Source organism: Cynocephalus volans, chromosome 1 (genome assembly GCF_027409185.1).
Source record: "Cynocephalus volans isolate mCynVol1 chromosome 1, mCynVol1.pri, whole genome shotgun sequence".
NCBI classification, from domain to species: Eukaryota; Metazoa; Chordata; class Mammalia; order Dermoptera; family Cynocephalidae; genus Cynocephalus; species Cynocephalus volans.
The window spans coordinates 31,103,190-31,122,759 of NC_084460.1; the positions used below are offsets into that span (position 1 = coordinate 31,103,190).

The 19,570-nt window shown below is 50.3% G+C and overlaps 1 protein-coding gene across 1 annotated transcript in view; it reads left to right on the forward strand.

Moving 5' to 3' along the window:
• MMP24 (matrix metallopeptidase 24) overlaps positions 1-19,570 on the forward strand; it is a 40,126-nt gene that overhangs the window by 19,569 nt on the left and 987 nt on the right. Inside the window, exons 3-8 of the mRNA XM_063114477.1 lie at positions 3,078-3,194; positions 4,727-5,031; positions 12,019-12,180; positions 14,345-14,559; positions 16,435-16,573; positions 18,007-18,273. Coding sequence (XP_062970547.1) covers positions 3,078-3,194; positions 4,727-5,031; positions 12,019-12,180; positions 14,345-14,559; positions 16,435-16,573; positions 18,007-18,273 — 1,205 coding nt within the window. The remainder of the gene's footprint in view (positions 1-3,077; positions 3,195-4,726; positions 5,032-12,018; positions 12,181-14,344; positions 14,560-16,434; positions 16,574-18,006; positions 18,274-19,570) is intronic.

Sequence of the window (19,570 nt, forward strand, 5' to 3'; positions counted from 1 at the left end):
ATGGTGGGTCAAGATCAGTTTACCCCATGGGCAAGTCATTCCTTGGCAGAATCACCTCTCTGCATCTCAGCGTGTTCATTTGCAAAGCGGAGTGTTGGATTATGGCTCTCGAATTCTAGATTCCATTATTCTAAGCTTTTGAGCTTTTAAAAGTTGGTGAGTCTGGAGTTTTAGGATCCTAAAATTCAATCTAAACACTTCCTATTCCTAGGACTCTCTGATTGTGAGGTTGCAACATTCTGAGACAACATGTTTGACTGCTCCTATGATGTGAATCCAGTGGACCCCGTGGCCCTGTGAGCTGAATAAAGAGAGTCCCACTGCCTCTCAAAGCAGAGGTTATTTTGAGGGCTTTACAGGGCTTCAAGGTGGTATATCCTGGGGCAGGAGCACTGGTGTCTCTGCTGAGACACCACCTGGCCGTGGGTTTCACTCCGTTCCAGAAAGCCCCAGGCCTGTTGGACAGGGTTCAGTGAGTGGCAGGTGGATAGTGAAAGGAGGAGGCAAAGGGAACCATCTGAGGGAAGAGGATGGCATTTCCCATTCTCAGTTCTGCCCGCACCTCTTTGTAAGAAGGCAGGGGAGTGTTCTGGAAGCAAGAGAAGGAGGAAGCCTCTCACACTTAATCCAAGACCTGAGTGGGGAAGGTGTCTGGGGCAAAATTTAGAGGCCCAAACTTAAGCCTCAGCTCTGTGACCTTGGGCAATCGCTGCCTTTCCCTGGGCCTGTTTCCTCCCCTAGGGGCCCTTTCAGGCCTAGCTCAGCCTTGCAGTAGCAAAGCGGCTGTTGATTCTCTTCGCAGGGACTGTTAGTGAAAGGAAGCTAGATTGGCAATTTAAGGTATTATTTCTGAGTGTCTACCCTGGGAAATGTCGCCTATTTATTCATTCACTCAGTCAGTCAACAACGTAGTTCCTGTGGCTCAATCAGTGCTAATCACTGACAGAAAAAAATAAAAGCGCCAGCCTTTGTTTGTTAAATTGTATTAACTAGTAGTTCATTTATTCGTTCAATTAAGTTCCAGTCCCGCCTCGTTGTTTTCTATGTTTTGCAAGTTACTCGATTTATCTATGTATTTTTTCCTTCCTCTGTAAAACGGGTATAATAATTTCTGGTTACCCCATAGGATTGTTTTGAGAACCAAAATTTTTTTAAAAAAGAACAGAAACACTGTGAAAATTGTAAATGTTTATACCAATGCATGGTATTGCTATTATTATGTCTTTTATTATTGATTTCTAAGTATGGGACACTCTCAAGGCAAAGTGGAGCATACAGAGATGAGTAAGACCTGGTTCATTCCCCCCAGGGGCTTTAAATATTTGGCTAAAATAGTCTCTGTCTTCTTTATATTACCAGTGGCAACTGCTTTAAACAACTGCAAATGAGGTCAGCCTGTTTTCTCTTCCAGCGATCAGAGGTATAGTTTAGTGAGTTGGTCATTAGGCCAGCAAGAGACATAAAATGCAGGAATGGCCTGGGCCCCAGTGAGCCATGATCTTTTAAATCTTTTACGCTGGTACCTTTTTTTTTTTTTTTTTGGTGGCTGGCTGGTACAGGGATCCAAACCCTTTGACGTTGGTGTTATAATACCATGCTCTAACCAACCCAGCCAACTGGCCAGCCAGCATCTTTGTTGAAATTCCCCACGATGACCCAGATTTACTGTTCCCTGATATGACTTTACCTGATAACAAAGAGCTATCAGGACTTACTTAGTTCCAGGCTCTGGGCCAGCTTCTGGAGACACAATGATGAATATGATATAGTTCCTGTCCTCAAAGAATTTACCATTTATTAGAGGCAACAGACTAATAGATTTAAAATCACCATGCAATAGAATAAGTGCTGCAGAGAATAATGTTCCAAGTCCTACAGTTGTCGACCCACTGCTCGAACACCAACAGTGAAAGGGGATTTGTCTTGCATGCTGTGCCCTTCTGCTGATAGGTAGTTCTGATTCATCAGTCAGTCAACAAATCGTTATGGAATCCCTTCTGTGTCAGGTGCCGTGCCAGCCCTGGGGATGCAGGCAAGGCTCCTGTCCTCATGGAGCTTAGAACCTGGTGGCAGAGGCTGGTCAAAAGGTAGCAAGTTGTCTCAACTGATTACTCACAGTCAGTTACAGATCAGACTCCTACTTTTCTTCCCTTCTCACTACTGCACTCGACTAGTCTTTAAAAAAAAAAAATCTGGTGGGAGAGACAAAGAATAAATGAGAAAGCAAATATGTAATATAGTTTCAGGAAGTGATCAGTGTTATGAAGAAAAGTTAAGCAAGATAAGCAGATAGCGGTGGGTGGGGAGGGGGAGGCTACTTTAAAAAGGGTGGAAAGGGAGGTCATCTCTGAAGGGCGGCATTTGAGCAGAGACCGAATGAAGTAAGGGAACAAACCACATGAGGAAGAGTGTTGCAAGTAGAGGGAACAGCAAACACAGAGACCCTGGAGTGGGAACAGGCTTAGCATGTTCAGAGAACAGCAGGAAAGTCACTGTGGCTGGAGCAGAGGATAAGGAAGAGATGGGAAACAACCTTGTTGGACCGGTAGGCAGGGGCTAGATCATGTGGGACTTCGTGCACCAGGGTGAAGAGTTTGGATTTTATTCTAGGTGTTTGGGGGGAGTTATTGGAGGCCTTTAACTGGGAGCGATGTGATCTAATTGCATTTACAGAGCATTTTCACAAATGCTCCCTCCTCTGAGACTCACTGCCACCTAAGAACAGCAAGAACTATAATTCTCATGTTGCAGATGAGGAAACTGAGGTTCACACTGGTTCAGTCATTTGCCTAGTGATGGAACTGGAAGTTATCAAGCCTGTGTCTTCTGATTCCCAGTCTCTTACACAGCAATATGTGAGTGCATGAATTAATGAATCAGTAATCAGTGAGTCAATCATGTTCCCATTGGGATCCATCAGCGCCAGGATCCCAGAGTCTAGATTGAGGATGCACGTTGCCATTCAGACTAGGACTGGGGACTATGCAATGCCTTCCTAGAATGTTTAATGACCACAGCGTGTGTGTGTGTGTGTGTGTGTGTGTGTGTGTGTGTGTGTGTGTCCTCTCTCTGCCCAGGTGGATGAAGAAACCCCGATGTGGTGTCCCTGATCACCCCCACTTGAGCCGCAGGCGGAGAAACAAGCGCTATGCCCTGACTGGACAGAAATGGAGGCAAAAACACATCACCTACAGGTGCTTGACTCCCTGTCTTCCTCCCTGGCTTTGGCTCCACCCTTACTCTGTTCTTCCTGTCCTGAGTTTCAGAGGCTCACACTGTAAGTGGGTCCAGGGATCAGGACAAGGGCCAGACACATGGGTATCAGGACCAGGTGCTGAGAGCCTGTGACTTTGTCATACATCCTGTGGCTTCCACAGGATGCTAGGACTCCAATTTCAGGTTTATTTGGTCCTTTGGGGGCACATTAGTTTTGTTCCATTTAGATACCTATAGTTTTTAGTTACAGAAAGTGGGGTATGGATCGTTCAGTAACTTCAGCTGTGATAAAGAACCATGGCTTAATTCATTCTCCCTATCATTGCTTGCCAAACCCCACTTCCTCTAATCTGGATCCTCTCCCCACCCCAGAGCAGCCTGATGGACTTCACCTGAGATTCCCAACACAGAGTTCTAGTTGTTTCTTAGGGAGTATAAGGAACTGAACCTGAATCATGACAGTGTCGTTCCTTGACTGTCTGGTGAAACCAAGGACAAAGCAGGATCGGTCTCCAAGTCAGATCAGTGCACCAAGAGCAGAGATGATGGAGCCCATCCCAGCCAACTCAGACACCAGAATTCGAAGTGGGGCTGGGGCAAGGGCCTGGCATAGGGCATGCTCAGGTGGGCATTGGTTGGCACCTCTCAAGGCTCTGCTTCCATCTCAGGTGGATCCCCTGGGTGCAGGGGCAGGATCTAAGGCAGAGGTTCTTAGAGTTGAACTAAGACCTCTTCTGCTGATAAACTGTAGAGACTAGAACAGGACTTTTTCAGAAATCTGACAACATAAGGGAACTTAAGAAGAATCTGGGTTAGAAACCGAATAGACTATCGGGTCTTCTGAGAGGTAGAGTAGATCAAGAGAAAGAAGAACTGGGTTCCAACCCATCTCTCATATTAAATTGCCACCCAACTTCTCTGGGCCTCAGTTTCCTTACTCACGGAAAGGTACTCATGGGGAGAGCATCCGTAAGTAGTGGTGCTCCGTTGTGGAGAATGATGCAAAAAGGTTACAGTAACTTTAAGTAGCTAAATCTACAATGGATTAACCCAGATACCACCCTATACCAGCTTCTAGGTAGACAAGCAGTGGTTGGTACTAAAGATTTTTAAAAGAGTGTTTTCTCTTAAACTCCTCTCCACTGTTGGAATATTTGTTATAAATTTTATAAGTGTACATATTTTATTTTGTACAGTTTTAAGTTTTGGGGAGAAAAACTTAAAATTTAGAAAATGCCATCTACGTACTTATTTTTTTCTACAAATTGTAATGGAATCCTTTATTCAACACAAATTTTGTTGGAGATCAAATATAAAACGCTGATTTTTAAAGCAAATCTACTCTGACTGAGGCAGGGGTGGGGACCCAGAGCTCTGCTCCCTGGGGCAGCTCAGCAGAATTCTAGGGTCCAAAATGTGAAGATCACTGGGCCGTGTTGTCTCGATGTCTCTTTTAGCTCTGCTAGTCTCTGACCCTCTTCCTCCCTAATGATCCTCCCTCTCTCACCAGCATTCACAACTATACCCCAAAGGTGGGTGAGCTAGACACACGGAAAGCTATTCGCCAGGCTTTTGATGTGTGGCAGAAGGTGACCCCACTGACCTTTGAAGAGGTACCATACCATGAGATCAAAAGCGACCGGAAGGAGGCAGACATCATGATCTTCTTTGCTTCTGGCTTCCATGGTGACAGCTCCCCATTTGATGGGGAAGGGGGATTCCTGGCCCATGCCTACTTCCCTGGCCCAGGGATTGGAGGAGACACTCACTTTGACTCAGATGAGCCATGGACACTAGGAAATGCCAACCATGATGGTAAGACCATGAGGGGATAGGGGGTCAATCCTGGTTTGCTTAGTTGTTAGATAAAGAAGCACTGAGGGAGAGCTCGGAGGATTCCACAGATGAGTTTCTTGCTTTCTAAGCTTCTTGTCCAAGAATTTAGAACCTAATAAGGGGAAACTGTGGTCTCTGATAATATTCAACACTTGACCCACCAGGGCCAGGGCCACGGAGGTGGTCAGATCACTTAGGAGATGAGCTAATTGGGCTGAGGCAGGAGGAGAGGTTAGGCCATGAATAAGAAGATGAAGTAATGGATCAGAAGCTGGAGAAAAAGGTAAAAGGGCATGAAAGCTGAAAGTGGGGTCTGAAAGTGGCAGGCTCTAGCCTGGATGATGGATCCAAAGGCCATCTTATGAACGACATGACTCACTCCCTTATATCAACCTCACAGGTGAACAGCAGGCCCCATAATTACTCCAGCATCCTTGGATAACTTGCCCTGCCCTACACCACTATGGTTCAATGAGTATTTGTGGGGCCAGAGTCAATGCTGGGCAGTAATAGTAACAGTACCCTTCAGGTTGCCAAAGAGTTCCTGGTCAATGTTTACTCACAAGGCACTTGCTTGGTAAGTAGGCAAGTGTACACCATTATGCCCATTTTTACATTGAAGAGTTCAGGGCTCAAATGGCATAGCTGGTAGGTGGCAGCACTGTGAGGCACTAACCCTAGTTCAGCTACCTGACTGTGCATCGAGGGGCAAATCATTCACCCTCTGTCTCCTCATCTGTAAAATGAAGGGCTGGATTAGGCAATCTCTAAGGTCCCTTCCAACTGTAAAGTAACATGACTCAAAGTCCTGCAAAGATCAGGGGGATCTGAACATTAAAAAAAAAAAAAAAAAAAGAAAGAAATCATGGTCTCTACCCTCTGGAAGTCCAGAGTAGAGAAGGGGAGACAGATGTGTACATGAGCGACCTGTCACAAGGCAGACCCTCCTGAAGGCTGCAGCAGAGGTACCAAGAAAATGCAGTGGAGTCTGGAGGAAAGAGGGCAGAGGATTCCGGCTTTTAGGTTATAATAGATAACAATTAGTGGGTATGTTAATGTCCTAAGGCCCATGCCAAGTGCTTTCCACACATTATGTCATAGGTAGAAATTATTATCCCCATTTCACAGATAGGTACACTGGAGTATAGAGAAACATTAAGTAACCTACCTAAGGTCTCACAGTTGGTGAATGGTAAAATAAGGCTTTGAACCTGGTTATTATGACCCTGGAGCCCACACTTTTAGCCACCACCCTAAGCCTCCATGGTTCTCAAACTGCAGGGCACACCAGAATCACCTAGAAACCACTTTTAAGAATGCAGATTCCAGGCTCCATGCCCCTAACCTCTTGCTATTCTGATTCTCTGGAGCTGGGGTAGGGCCTGGGAATCTGCACTTAGTCCAACAAATTCGCCAGGTGCCTCTGATGCAGGCGTCCCATCACCTTGAGAAACACTATCTTAATCCCCAGAGTTTCCCTAACTTGCCTGATTAGGAGAACCAACTGGGTTTTTGTTATACACATGAATTCCCAGGACTTTCCCCTAGAGATCCTGATTCTTAAACTCAAGCCCGTTTGGGAAACACTGGGCATTCTTTTTTTCTGCCCCTGGCGATGCATCAATCTGAGAGGAGACTCTCCAAGGCCCATTTCCTCAGAGGCCACGATGGAGTCTGTAGATGGCAACTGCCTCCTTGGGAACATTTCATCACTGCATGGATCAGGGACTGGCAACTCTTGGCTTCTCCATCAGGTTGGTTCAGGAGATGATTAGACCAAGGCTCAGCCTAGGCAAAGTTATGAAACTGTTAAATTTCTTTTTTTCCTCTTCCCTCTTTTGATTTTTGTCCTCTTTCCTATTAAGCTGCATTTCCTCTGGCCTGGTATCTCTCCCCTCATGTCCTGGATGTTTCCCGGCTTTCTGAGTACCTATTCTTTATCTCATTCTTATTTTTGGATCAGTGTCAACGAATGGCTGTCTGTGCTAACTGATAAGGTGTGAGGAGAAGAGAAGTAATATTTTTGAGGCCCTGTTATGTGCCAGGCACTGTTAGCTGATAAGATTTTAGTTATAGCCCTGATAGAGCCAAATAAATTTTCAAAGGGCTGTTATCCAAACGAGGCCCTGGGAGGACACTGTTCCTCTGCCCTCCGCTTCTGCCCAGCTCTGGGAGTTTTCACTTCCCACACCCACTCCTTGCTGTTGGAGAATCTGTAGGGCCCAGCCCCCAAATTCCAAGACCTGGTGGTGTGTGTGAGAAGGACCTGAGACCTTCCTGGCACCCCTCCCATCTGCTCTACCCTATCTTCAATGAATGACTGCCAATTCTGATAGACATTCCAAGATGGTTAATGTCTTCTTTGGACAAGAGTCAGGATATTTCTCTGCTCTGGAAAACCAGGCATGAACCGTCCAGATGCAGCTCATAACCACAGCAACAGACCCCTGGCTGGTGAACTGGAATGCAGCAGATTGCCCTAGGACAGGTCTTGGAATGGGAGAAAAGGAACCCAGATTTATTGGGCACCTGTATATTATCTTATTTAATTTCCACACAGACTCAGCAGGGGAGGGAGTGGAGTCTCCCGGGAACTCTTTGATTATTGGCTTTCTTCTTTTTTCTAAACTTTCATTATGGAAAATTTCAAACTCACAAAAGTAGGGAGGATGACGACATGATCCCGCAGGTCCCCACCACCCACTTCAGCAGTTACAGCACTGTTTCATTCCTAGATCATCTACCCACCCAACTTTTATTTGTTGGCTGATGTATTTTATAGAAAGTCTCAGGCTTAATATCATTTCACCTGTAAATACTTCAGTATATACCTCTAAAGACTTATTTTTAACATAACCACAAAATCATTATCAAAACCAACAAAATTAATGATAATTTATTAAAATGTGATACCCAGTTTGCATTCACTTTCCCAAATTACCTCAGAAATGTCTTTTACACTTTGCTTGAATCAGGATCCAAGCAAGATACACACGTCATACATGGCTGGCATGTCTTTTAAAGCCCTTTTAATGTAAAACATCCCCCCACTTCTCATACACACATGCCCCCGCCCCCACGTATTTGTTGAAGAAACAGGGTCATTTGGCCCAAGGATAGTCATTCAGCTTGACTCAATTCAGGTTCATGTTTAACATGTCTTTCTTCCCCGTAATTCCTAAATATTGGCAATTAGATCTACAGGCCTGACTAGATTCAGCCTCACTGTTCTGGCAAGAATATTTCCTAGGTGGTGCCGGTGCTTCATCACATCAGGAAGCCCCCGCGCCACAGAGTGACCCACTTTTTAGTGATGTTAGGGTCAAGCACTCGGTTCAGGTTGTGTCAGCCTGACCCAACCACCCAACCATTATACAATTCACCTGCAGAACTTAAGAAAGAAAAAAGGTTGCCTACCTCCCAACCCAAACCTCCTGATCAGAATCTCCTCTGTGTGTGTGTGTGTGTGTGTGTGTGTGAGTGTGTGTATGTGTGTGTGTGTGTAGAAGGCTCCCCTGGAGAACCCTGGATCCTAACCCTGGTTCCGATGCCCCACCTCATTGGAGTCTGTGTGAAGGGGCAAGCTAGCCCACCACACCTTTCAGCCAGTTTCTGGGGCTACTGTCAGGCCTCCTCTGTCCTCATTTCTTTCAAATGAGTCAACCGGTGAAGTCAGCAGATAGTCACTAAGCTCCACTGGGGAGGGAGCCCAGCCCTGTGCTGCTCCTGCATACGCAGGAAGCATCTAGTTGTGACCTCACCCTGCTTCTCAGTGGGGAGCCTTCCATACTTACTTCAGACTCTTCCCCACCCTGGGAGCCAGGGATCATAATCTTCATTTTACAGATGGGGACAGTGAAGTCCCCACCATGTAGTTAAGAAAGTCACACAGTCGGTATGTGGCAGAGCCAGGTGTGAACCCAGGACTCCACATTTCTAATAGTCACCACAGGTGGTTCTGCTGCAAGTGGGAAAAGACGGAACCTCTGGCACTGCTCCATCCCGGTGCTGCCACCTTGCCCTGTCAAGCAGGAAGCTTGCCCTCAGGGAGCCCACAGTCCCAAGGCACTAGTGTGCACTAGTATCTATAATGTGGGGGGAACGCAGTCAATGCCATGAAGATGGTTCAGGGAAACCGCTGGGAGAGCGCAGAGGAGCGAGGAAACCAAGGAAGGCGCCCTGGAAGATAGGCGTGGAGCTGAGCTTGGAGGAATAAGGTTATTCCAGGGAGAGGGCACAGCACTGGCAAAAGAACAGAGGCAAATGCAGTGCTGTGACCTTTGCGGGACTGGGGCGGTGAGATGGGAATCCCCAAATATGAAGGGCCTAAGAGAAGGAAAAAAGCAGAGATGGGGCTGCTGGAATATCCGAGTAGACTGTGGGGACTTGCTAGGAGGCCCAGGAACAGTCCCTACGAGGGCTGCTGGTCCTCACACAGCTCAACATGGCCCTGCTAATGAAAAGTAACACTTCTGTGCCAGAGCTGGCATAAGTGCTTTGTGTACCTCACCTCATCAGGCTGGGAGGTTAGCTCAGGTAGTTAGAGGTCAGCCTTACAATGCCAAGGTCACAGGTTCAGATCCCCTACCAGCCAAAAAAAAAGAAATTTATACATATATATATGTATATACGTTGCCTCATTAATCTTCACTCCATCCCTATGATGAAGGTACCATTATCAGAGGAAGAGATTTGAAAGTCCCACTGTGAGGACATGGCAGAGCTAAATTCAAAGCCAGGCAGTCTGTCTCTTGCCTCACACTCTGTCAGGGAGCAGATGGCCTGGGGGCTTCTCCGTGCAGGCCGTTCCTCTGCTCTCCCCTCACCAGCTCAGGGGTGCTCCTGCCCCTGCCCCCTCCTTCCATCTCCTCCCCAGAGGTCTCTTGGGTTCTGTACAGCAGGACACCTGCTCCCCAGATCTTCTTTTCTTTTTGGTCCCTGGACCAAGCCCACAGGCCCCTTTCCTTTAAGGAGCTGCTCCTGTTCTCTGCAGACCAGGCACAGAGGTTGAGAGTAGCAGACACAAACCAAGGACAGAGGTTAGAGTGTCCCCAGGTGCTCAGAGCCCTGCTCCCTGGTTCCAGGCTGAGATCCCTATGGATGGCCCCTGAGGAAGGGCCTGGTCAAGAGACAGAGTCCCTGAATAGCTTGTCCCAGGTTAAGGAACAGGACCGGAGTAGAGCCAGGACTGGACCCCAGGAAGCAGAGCTGCCTTCTGCTGGCTCCAGCAGCCGCCTTTGATTGGGACGAAGCTCAGAAATGAGCTCACCCTTTCCTGCTGCCACAGGGACCAGGACCTGAGGAAGGAGCTGGGGTGGCCTGGCCATCTCATGCCAGCCTGCCCTTCCCCAGCAGAAGGCCAGCCCCAGGCTTTTGGCCAACCTTGCACTGATCTTGCCCATCCCCCTTCCTTTCTGTTGCTCAAAGGCGGTTGCACTGAAGACACTGGTGGTGTCAGCAGAGTGGCAGGCATGCACTTCCTGCGGCCCGGGTCCACCCCATGAGGTTCTTCTCCCTTCCCAAGACCTTAGGAAGGAAGGCCAAACAATCCCCACCCACATTCAACCCTCATGCACCCTCAGCTAGGCCAGGATAGGGCAACTTTGCCAGTGGCGCTGGGGCCAGGGTGGACAGTAGGACTCCTGACCACCTCTTAGGACCCTGGTAGCCTCCCTGGACTTAGAGGTGGTGGGAATGGGCTGAGACATGCCTTAAGGCAAGGAGATAAGAGGCAGGCCTCAAGGGACATACAAGTGCCAGGGGTCATGGGAGCAGGGGTCTGAAACTGGGCAGACAGAGGCAGGATTGTCAATAAAATGGCCTGCCCAACTCCTGCCCTTTGCATTTCTTTCCCAAAGCCGGGGTTACTTAATCCCCCCAAATTCAGGGCTTGTCCTGTCCCAGGCCTAATAGAGAATCTCAGGGGAACTGGCTTTAAGAGGTTTGGTTGCTGGAACCCCACTGGCCTTGCGCTTCCTTTCTGGTCAATGGGCTTGTTCTAGTAACCAAGCTTCTGTCTTATGTAGAATAACATGGCAGCAACCATTCAGTGGCACGCCACGCACCTTACGTACATCTTATTCAATCCTCACAGCCCCATGAGGTAGGTATGAGTCCCCCATTCTACATAGGAGGACACTGAGACTCGGGTAGACCCACCAGCCACGTTCACAAAGCTGGTTGGGGGTAGAGCTGGAAACAAAGGCATCTGCTCCGCGCCCGGAGCCCTGCCTGCCCCAGTTCTCCTGAAGCTGACCACCAGTCTGCACCCCCAGGGCTTTCTCTCCTTGTCCCCACTATCTCCACCTTGTCCCAGGCTCTTTTCATCTCTCACCTGGACCCTGGGACTGGCTCCCAAACTGACCCCACTGATCCCCCCCTGCCTTGGGGCTCGTGCCCCTCTAATCCTCCTCCACCTGCAGCCGGTAACTTCATCGTGTCACCACCCCCTCCTGCCACACACCCTGCGTGCCAGCCTGCCTGACCTCATCCCTCTCTGCCCTCCCCTTCCACTTTGTTCCAGAGCCAAGCGGAATGAAACTGCTTGTCCCCGGACCTTGTTTATAGCATCCCCTCTGCCAGGAATGCCGCCCTCCCTTCCCCTCCTACCCTCTGAATCTGTTCTCCTGACTAACTCCTTATCTTTCAAGACTTCACCTCTATGAAGCTTTCCCTGAACATCTTCCTCCAAGTTTAAATGACTCTTCCCTCCTCAGAACCCCCACTCAACCCCGATAGCCATCTGTAAAGCACCCGGAATGCTCTGATCCACGAATGTTGTTTCTTTCTCCATATCCCCCACCATATGGAGAGGTCTGGAAAGCAGAGACTGTGTCTGATTTCTCCATATGTCCCAGTGTCCGGCACAGGGCCAGGCATGGGGCATAGGCTCAGCGTTTGCTGAAGTAACGGATTGACTGACTGATATCTAAGTGGGTGGTCACCTCCCCATACCCCTCTCCACAGGGAACGACCTCTTCCTGGTGGCTGTGCACGAGCTGGGCCACGCACTGGGACTGGAGCACTCCAACGACCCCAGTGCCATCATGGCACCCTTCTACCAGTACATGGAGACGCACAACTTCAAGCTGCCCCAGGACGATCTGCAGGGCATCCAGAAGATCTATGGTGTGTGGCCGGGGAGAGGGGGCCACTCCCTCGTGGGGCTGGGCTGGATGCCTGCCTGTCAGGGGCAGGAGTGGGTGGGGAGCATTGCCTGCCATCCCCCAGCTCCGACCTTTACAGACTTCTGGCATCTTAGCTTGGCCCAAGAAGGCAAGCTTTCTCCCTGGCACACTTGGGAAACCCAGGGGAGGGTCTGAGCTGTAACGGAGGATGGGGGGAGGTGTAGGCAAAAGTGAGGAGAGGACCACCTGTCCCCTCCTCCTTCACCAGATGGTGACTGAGCACTCTCACGTGTCCCACCTCTAGCCAGGTAGAGTCACACATCAGCAGGAGTAGCAGTGATACAATGTGATGAGTTTTATAACCAGAGCTTTGTTCTTAAAGAAAAAATGAGAAGCTAGGCTGCAATCTGGATAAGGTGTTTTGAAAAGCCTCCTACCATACCTCTCTCCCAGTTCAGTTCACTCTGGTATGTGAAATTCTGGTTCTGCTCAAGTCAGGCGAGATGGGAAGACCAGTTTACCTGGGCAAATGCTCACGGACACAGCACAGACCCCCAGAGCTCCCAGGCTATGGGGCACAGGGAGGGGTGCACTCTAGAGAAGGTGCCCCAACCGGAGCCCTGGAGGATTGGCAGGGCCACCACGGGTAAAGCAGCAGAGGATCAGGTGGTGGCAGCAGGTGCTAGAAGGTATTTCAAAGGTAGAATGGACAGGATCTATTGATAGGTCAGATGTGGGGGTAAGGGGAAAGAAGGAAGGTCAAGGATGACCCCAGTTTTCTGGCTTTTGTAATCATAGGGTAATAGGATTTACCAGTCCGCAGCTCAAAGATCTGGGCTGGGATATGGATTTGGGATCTCTGGTGTCCAATACAGTAACCACTAGCACATGTGGCTATTGAAATTGAAATTTACATTAATTAAAATTAAATAAAATTAAAATTTTGGTTCCTCAGTCACACTAAGATAACTAGTCATTCATTTCAAGTGCTCAATAGCCACATGTGGATGTGGTCAGAGGCTACTTAGCATATCGAACAGCACAGACACAGAACATTTCCATCACCACAGGATGTCCTATTGGATAGCTCTGACGTTGAAGGTCTTTAAAGCCATGAACCTGGATAAGACCACCTGGAGTCGTGATTCTCATTTTGGCTGCCCATTGGGGTCACCCTGGGATTCCAATAAAAAGAACTGATACCCAGCCCTCAGTCCTGGAGATTTGGTTTTAGTTGGTCTGGTGCACCTCCGGAGCACCCAGAGTTGTAAAAGGTCCCCCGGTGATCCTAATGTTCAGACCAAGTTGAGAACCACTAACGTGGGGGCAAAATGCAGAGACAGCAGAGAGGAGGATCTGGGACACTCCAACCTTCAGAGGGAGGCCGCCAGCAAGGAGACTGAGAAGGAACAGCCCACGAGGCAGGAGGAAAACCAAGAGTACAGGGCCCTGGAGAAGAGAGGAGAGTTTCAGGAAAGTGTTCCCATGATCTTGTTACTCAGAGTGGGCCTCAGACCAGCGACATCGATATCACCTGAGAGCTGGAAGAAATGCAGAATCTCAGGTCTCACCCCAGACCCTCTGGGTCATAATCTGCACTTTATCAAGATCCCTAGATGAGTCATGTGTTCATCAAAATCGAGTCAAGTAGAGCCAGTCCATGGCTCACTTGGGAGAGTGTGGTGCTGACGACACCAAGCCAAGGGTTAGATCCCCTTACCAGTCATCTTTAAAAAAAAAAAAAAAAAAAAAATCGAGTCAAGTAACCATGGTATTTGGCAGCATGGAGTCGCTGGTGATCCCGACAGCAGTGGAGTGGGTACTGGAGTGGGACAGAGAATGAAGGGGGTGAGAAAGTGGGGCCAGCATGTGTGAAGGGGAGCAGAGAAGCAGGGTGCTGGACACTCACCCGAACGAAGGACGTGTTGCTCTGTAACAGGAGAGAAAAAAGAGAGGATCCCATGTTTGGAGAGGGAAGATGAGAGTTCCCTCCTAATGGCTATTTTCATCTATTTTCTCAAAGATTGGGAGTTCCACTGGGGAGAGGGGACGGGAGGCTGGAACGTGGCAGCCTTGTCCTGGAGCTGCCTGGGTGACGATGAGCCCACGGCAGGGGGAGGCAGGGAATGGCTGGCCCCTCTCTAAGATGCAGCCCCTCTCTCCAGGACCCCCAGCCGAGCCTCTGGAGCCCACGAGGCCACTCCCCACACTCCCCGTGCGCAGGATCCACTCCCCGTCAGAGAGGAAGCACGAGCGCCAGCCCAGGCCCCCTCGGCCACCCCTCGGCGACCGGCCGTCCACACCGGGTGCCAAACCCAACATCTGTGATGGCAACTTCAACACGGTGGCCCTCTTCCGGGGCGAGATGTTTGTATTTAAGGTAGGGCCCCCTCCCATGGAGCCAGGGAAGGCTCCCGCTCTGGGATTAGGCTGCCATGGGACCTGGACAGGAGCTGGCCCAGAGGCCAGGACACAGGGCTCTTCCTGGTGCTATCGGGTGAATGGACTTGTTCCCAAGAGGGAGGGGAAGACTGGTGATCCTGCACCTTCCCAGGGTTAACATTGGGGGAGGTACTGGAGACTGGCTTCTGGTCTGTGACCTTGAGCGAGTCACCTCCCTTCTCTGGACCTGGGGGCGTCATCCCCCTAACAAAGGGCATGTGAAGATCAAATGGATGCCTGGCTGTGAAGATGGCAGGCTTGGAGTAGGGACCCAGTCGATGGTGCCAGGTCAATGGTGCAGAGTCTGATACCAGATCCTACCAGGGCCTCAGCAGCTGCTATTGACCAAGCTACCTCTTGTCTTCTTTCCTGTGCCTGTCACTTTAGCCAGGGGCTGACTGGGTGGCAGCCTGTTCGGTGTGTTGCATGCAGGTTGGGTTCTCAGGGGGCAGATTCTGAGCTGGTGTGCGGGATGCAGGATTTTGGTAAGAGAGTACCTTTGGGATGGACATCTGTGGGAAGGAGGAGAAGGAAGCAGGACAGGGCAGAGGGAGAAGTGGTAACGGAGGCCCATTGCAGACTCAGCCACCCCCACGGGGAGCTCTGGAGCTGCCATGGCCCCTCAGAGTCAGCCCACATTGGGCCCAAAATGGCTAGAACATTATACCCCTTACCTCATTCAGTCATTGGATGAGGAAGGGCTTGATCTTGAGGGAAGCTTTCTGAAGCTGAGACCATCCCCAACGGGCCTGACAAGCCCTTCACTGAGGGGTCTGGGCAGCGTGTCTCCATCACACTGGGTGATCGAGGAAGGCTACCCCATCCCCTTGTCCCCAGCAAGCCTAGAGCACTGATCAAGAATCGGGAGACGTGGGTCGGCCCCCGCGTGGATTCAGAGTGGCTCTAAGCAAGTCACTTAGCCTTTCTGAAGACTCTGTATATCTCACATTGACTTAACAGAGTCATGAAAGTCAAAATAAGGTTAAAAAACTGGATGCAAAAGTGCTTTGTAAGACACTTTTTTAAAAAAAGCTTTTGTACCTTCTTTTATGAATCACGTTTCTTCCTCTGTACTCATTTTTCTTAGATCTTCTCAACTGAACTGTTCATAGTCAAGTCTGGCTTTTATCATCCCCATTTACACATAAGAAAACTGAGGTCCTGGGAGACTCTAGGCCTTGTCTAGAACAGCTTGCCATCAAGGGCTGCAGTGGCAGAAGGCACCAGTTAGAAGAGAGGGCTACTATGTGCCCCATACTGTTCTAGGAACTCTATTATTTCCCACATTTGCAGACAAGGCCATAGGTCACGCAGCTGTGAGTGGAGGAACCTGAATTCATGCTCAGGTCTTGGGGGATTCCCACGGCTTTCTTCCCATGGTCCTTGCCCCGCTGGATGGAGCCGGCCCCTGGGAGGGCTCTCTGCCGAGGCTCAGTGGCCACCTGCGCTTCCACCAGCCTGAGGACTGACCCGGCTGATGTCAGTGACTCTCCGCTGCCATCATGTGGCCACTCCAGGCCCCCACATCATCCTTTCCAGCTCCTGCCCCACACCAGGCCTGTCTGCTGTCTGTCTCACCATCCCTGGGCAGCAAGAGCCATCAGGAGGCTTCAATGAACAGAGTTACATGAGCGCCCTGTCTTTCTCACAGGGCTTGGAGAGTTAGAAGCAGCAGAAGTACAGTCTCCATGGAGGGTTGCAAGGCTGGGCCCAGGGGAAGGTGTTGGGTCGCTGGAGCCTGAGCCCCAGAGCTGAAATCACTGGGTTCAGAGGTGGGGCCTGACATACCTCTTTCTCCCCGGCTCTCTCCCAGGATCGCTGGTTCTGGCGCCTGCGCAATAACCGGGTGCAGGAGGGCTACCCCATGCAGATCGAGCAGTTCTGGAAGGGTCTGCCTGCCCGCATAGACGCAGCCTATGAAAGGGCGGATGGAAGATTTGTCTTCTTCAAAGGTAATGTCACCTGTGCTGTGGAACCTGGGACAGTTCCTTGCCCTTCTTGGGACCTTCTTTTTCCATCTAAACTGGAAGAAACAGGGTAGGAGACAGATGTCCTCTGAGGGCCCTTCTAGCACTAACAGACACTGACCTCTGACAGGACAGACCCCTGCAAGCAGGTGATGCACAATCTGAGGAAATCAAGTCAGGAAGTGATTGTTGAGGGTCTGTATGTGCCAAGATTGGTGGAGTAGCAAGCTCACCCACATGAAGTAGAGGGTGGAAGGCCACCCAGTACTCCATGGAAGGCCACCCTGTCAGTTCCATGACAGCTCACAGGGAAGAGGTCACACAGGCTGGAGAGGTCAGGGAAGGGATGGGGAGAGGGAGCTAATGTGCCCACCCTGAGCACAGCACAGTGCTAGGTTGTTTCCCACCAATTGTCTTGACTTGGCCAGGCCCAAGATGGGTGAGATACAAATAGTGAGAAGCGAGGAGAGTGTTCCAGAGGGACAGGAGAGCATGGTAAAGGAGTAGTGGTGGAACGCACGTGGTTGCTCAAAAGGCTTAGAAGATTAACCTGACAGCCAGGAGGCCCCACCTTAGCGAGCTATGATGACAAGTGGCCTGGAAAGGTCGTTTCGGGGCAAATCCTGAAGGGCTTGGGTTGCCAGGCCAGAATGTTGTTCTTGATCCATTAGGCCAACACTGGAAACGTACTGAATGTTTCTGAGCATCAGAGAGCCGGGGGCAAGTGGCAACAGGGCAGAGACAGAGTGGCCATTTCTGAGGCGGTTGCTGGAGTTGAGGACAGTGCCGTCCATGAGCCCAAACCAGGGAGGAGCAGTGCGTCTAGAGGGCAGGGGACAGCTGCAAGAAGATTCAAAAGACTTCACAAATGGCTGAATACTGAGGGAGCAGGGCAAAGATGATGCTGGGACTTCTTGTTGGGGGACCTGGGAGGCAGAAAGTTGAGGAGGAGGGATCCCCTCTGTGGTGCAGATGGCAAACTCCGGGAAACCGACTCAGAGCTGCTGGTGGCCATGGGAGACGGGGATGTCGGGGTCTGGTGCTCAGGTCCAATGGGAGAGTGGCTGTGGGCTGTAGCCACAGAGCTGGGCTCTGTGGCAGGTGGCAGGTGCAGGGAGCACTAGTGTGTGTGAAGTCACGGGAGTAGCAGAAATCACCAGAGAGAAAAGAAGAGCAAGGTACATGGACACAAGAGGTGTGGCATGGAGCCCGGGCAGCATGTGGCAAGCTGCCCAGGACCTGTGACTGACTTCTAGCTTCCTACCCCCAAGCTCTGCCTGGGCCAAGGGGCCAAGGGGATCAAGCAGGCCGAAGGTTGACACTCTGGCTCTGTGAATGAAGATGGGCAAGTGGCACCAGTCACAACCTTGGGCACTGAGCAACTAAAAAAAGCTGATCCTGGGCTCCTCTTGCCACAGGTGACAAGTACTGGGTATTTAAGGAGGTGACGGTGGAGCCTGGATACCCCCACAGCCTAGGGGAACTGGGCAGCTGCCTGCCCCGCGAAGGCATTGACACGGCTCTGCGCTGGGAACCTGTGGGCAAGACCTACTTCTTCAAAGGCGAGCGGTACTGGCGCTACAGCGAGGAGCGGCGGGCCACAGACCCCGGCTACCCCAAGCCCATCACTGTGTGGAAGGGCATCCCACAGGCTCCCCAGGGGGCCTTCATCAGCAAGGAAGGATGTACGTAAGGCCAGGCTGGGGGAAGGGAGAGGGGCGGAGGTTGATTTTAACTGGTTCTCATCAGGGCCCCTGGCACACTCGCAGGTATCCAGAAACACCACCTGGTGGCAGACAACTACCTCACATCTACCCGTGTTCACGCAGTAAATTAATTCACTTGCCAGCTACCAAGTCACAATATTTCATCCACAGGACTGATTCACAATTGAGAGATGTTTTCATAGGCTCACTTCGCTCCTTCAAACAGCATTTCTCAAGCATCCCTCCCCAGGTGCACTCTAGGAGTTATCAGGTCTGAAAAGCAATGTTGGATATAAGTGGTTCAAAGGTACTTTTTCACAGGGCCTGAGGGCAGGAAAATGGAGAGAGCCACTTATCTTATTCATGAGACATTTCCTAAGCTCCTTCTGCAGGACACCCTGGCTGCCATCAGGGCACAGTCTGTCCCCCCCAGACTAGGAGCTTCTCAGGAGAGGGGCAGTCTTGCCAGATGCACAGTGGGTGTCCATGAGTGTTTTTTAAACACCTCCCCATTGACCTGATCAAACACACGAACTCTGGAGCCAGACTGGCTGGGTTCACATACCACCTGCACCACTTACTAGGAGTTTGGGCAAATCACTAATAAGCTTTCCATCTATAAAATGGTGATGATAATGGCACCTAGCGTTACATAATGGCTTTGTGAGGATTAAATAAGTTATAAAGAGCACTTAGAATAATGCCTGGCACAGGATCCATGCCATATACATTTTAGCTACTACTGTCATCATTGTCATAATCACCTGTGGGTACATTGCAGCTCATGAGGAATAACAGGCTTCACTCATTCACTCCACAAAAATTGCTGAGAGCAGCTTGTGTGGTAGGGCTGGGAAGGCAGCAGGGAACAAGACCTGCAGAGCTCCCAATCTAGTGGTAGGAAACAAATGAGGTGGCAACCGATGCCATAAGGGAAATAAATGTGGTGAGAGAGGTCGTTGGAGGGGCTCTCCGAGTTGTCACTGGTAAGAAAGCCAGTGGCCACAGGGGCAGAGCTGCTCTTTGTTGGCTCTCTTGTGCACCTGACGCTTTACACACAGTCTCCCTTTTGGGGGAGCCTCAGAGACAGGTGACATCAAGGACCTTGACCAATGGAAGTCCCAGCCTGGGTGGGAGCTGGCCAATGAGGAGCATCTGAGTGAGTTGCTTTGCCGTCTGCAGACTGGCTGGGCCCTAAGGCTGTTGCTGGGAGCCTTGGGTGGCTGCCCAGCTCCTCCTGCAGAAGGGTCCCAAAGACCCTACATCCGTGTTGCAA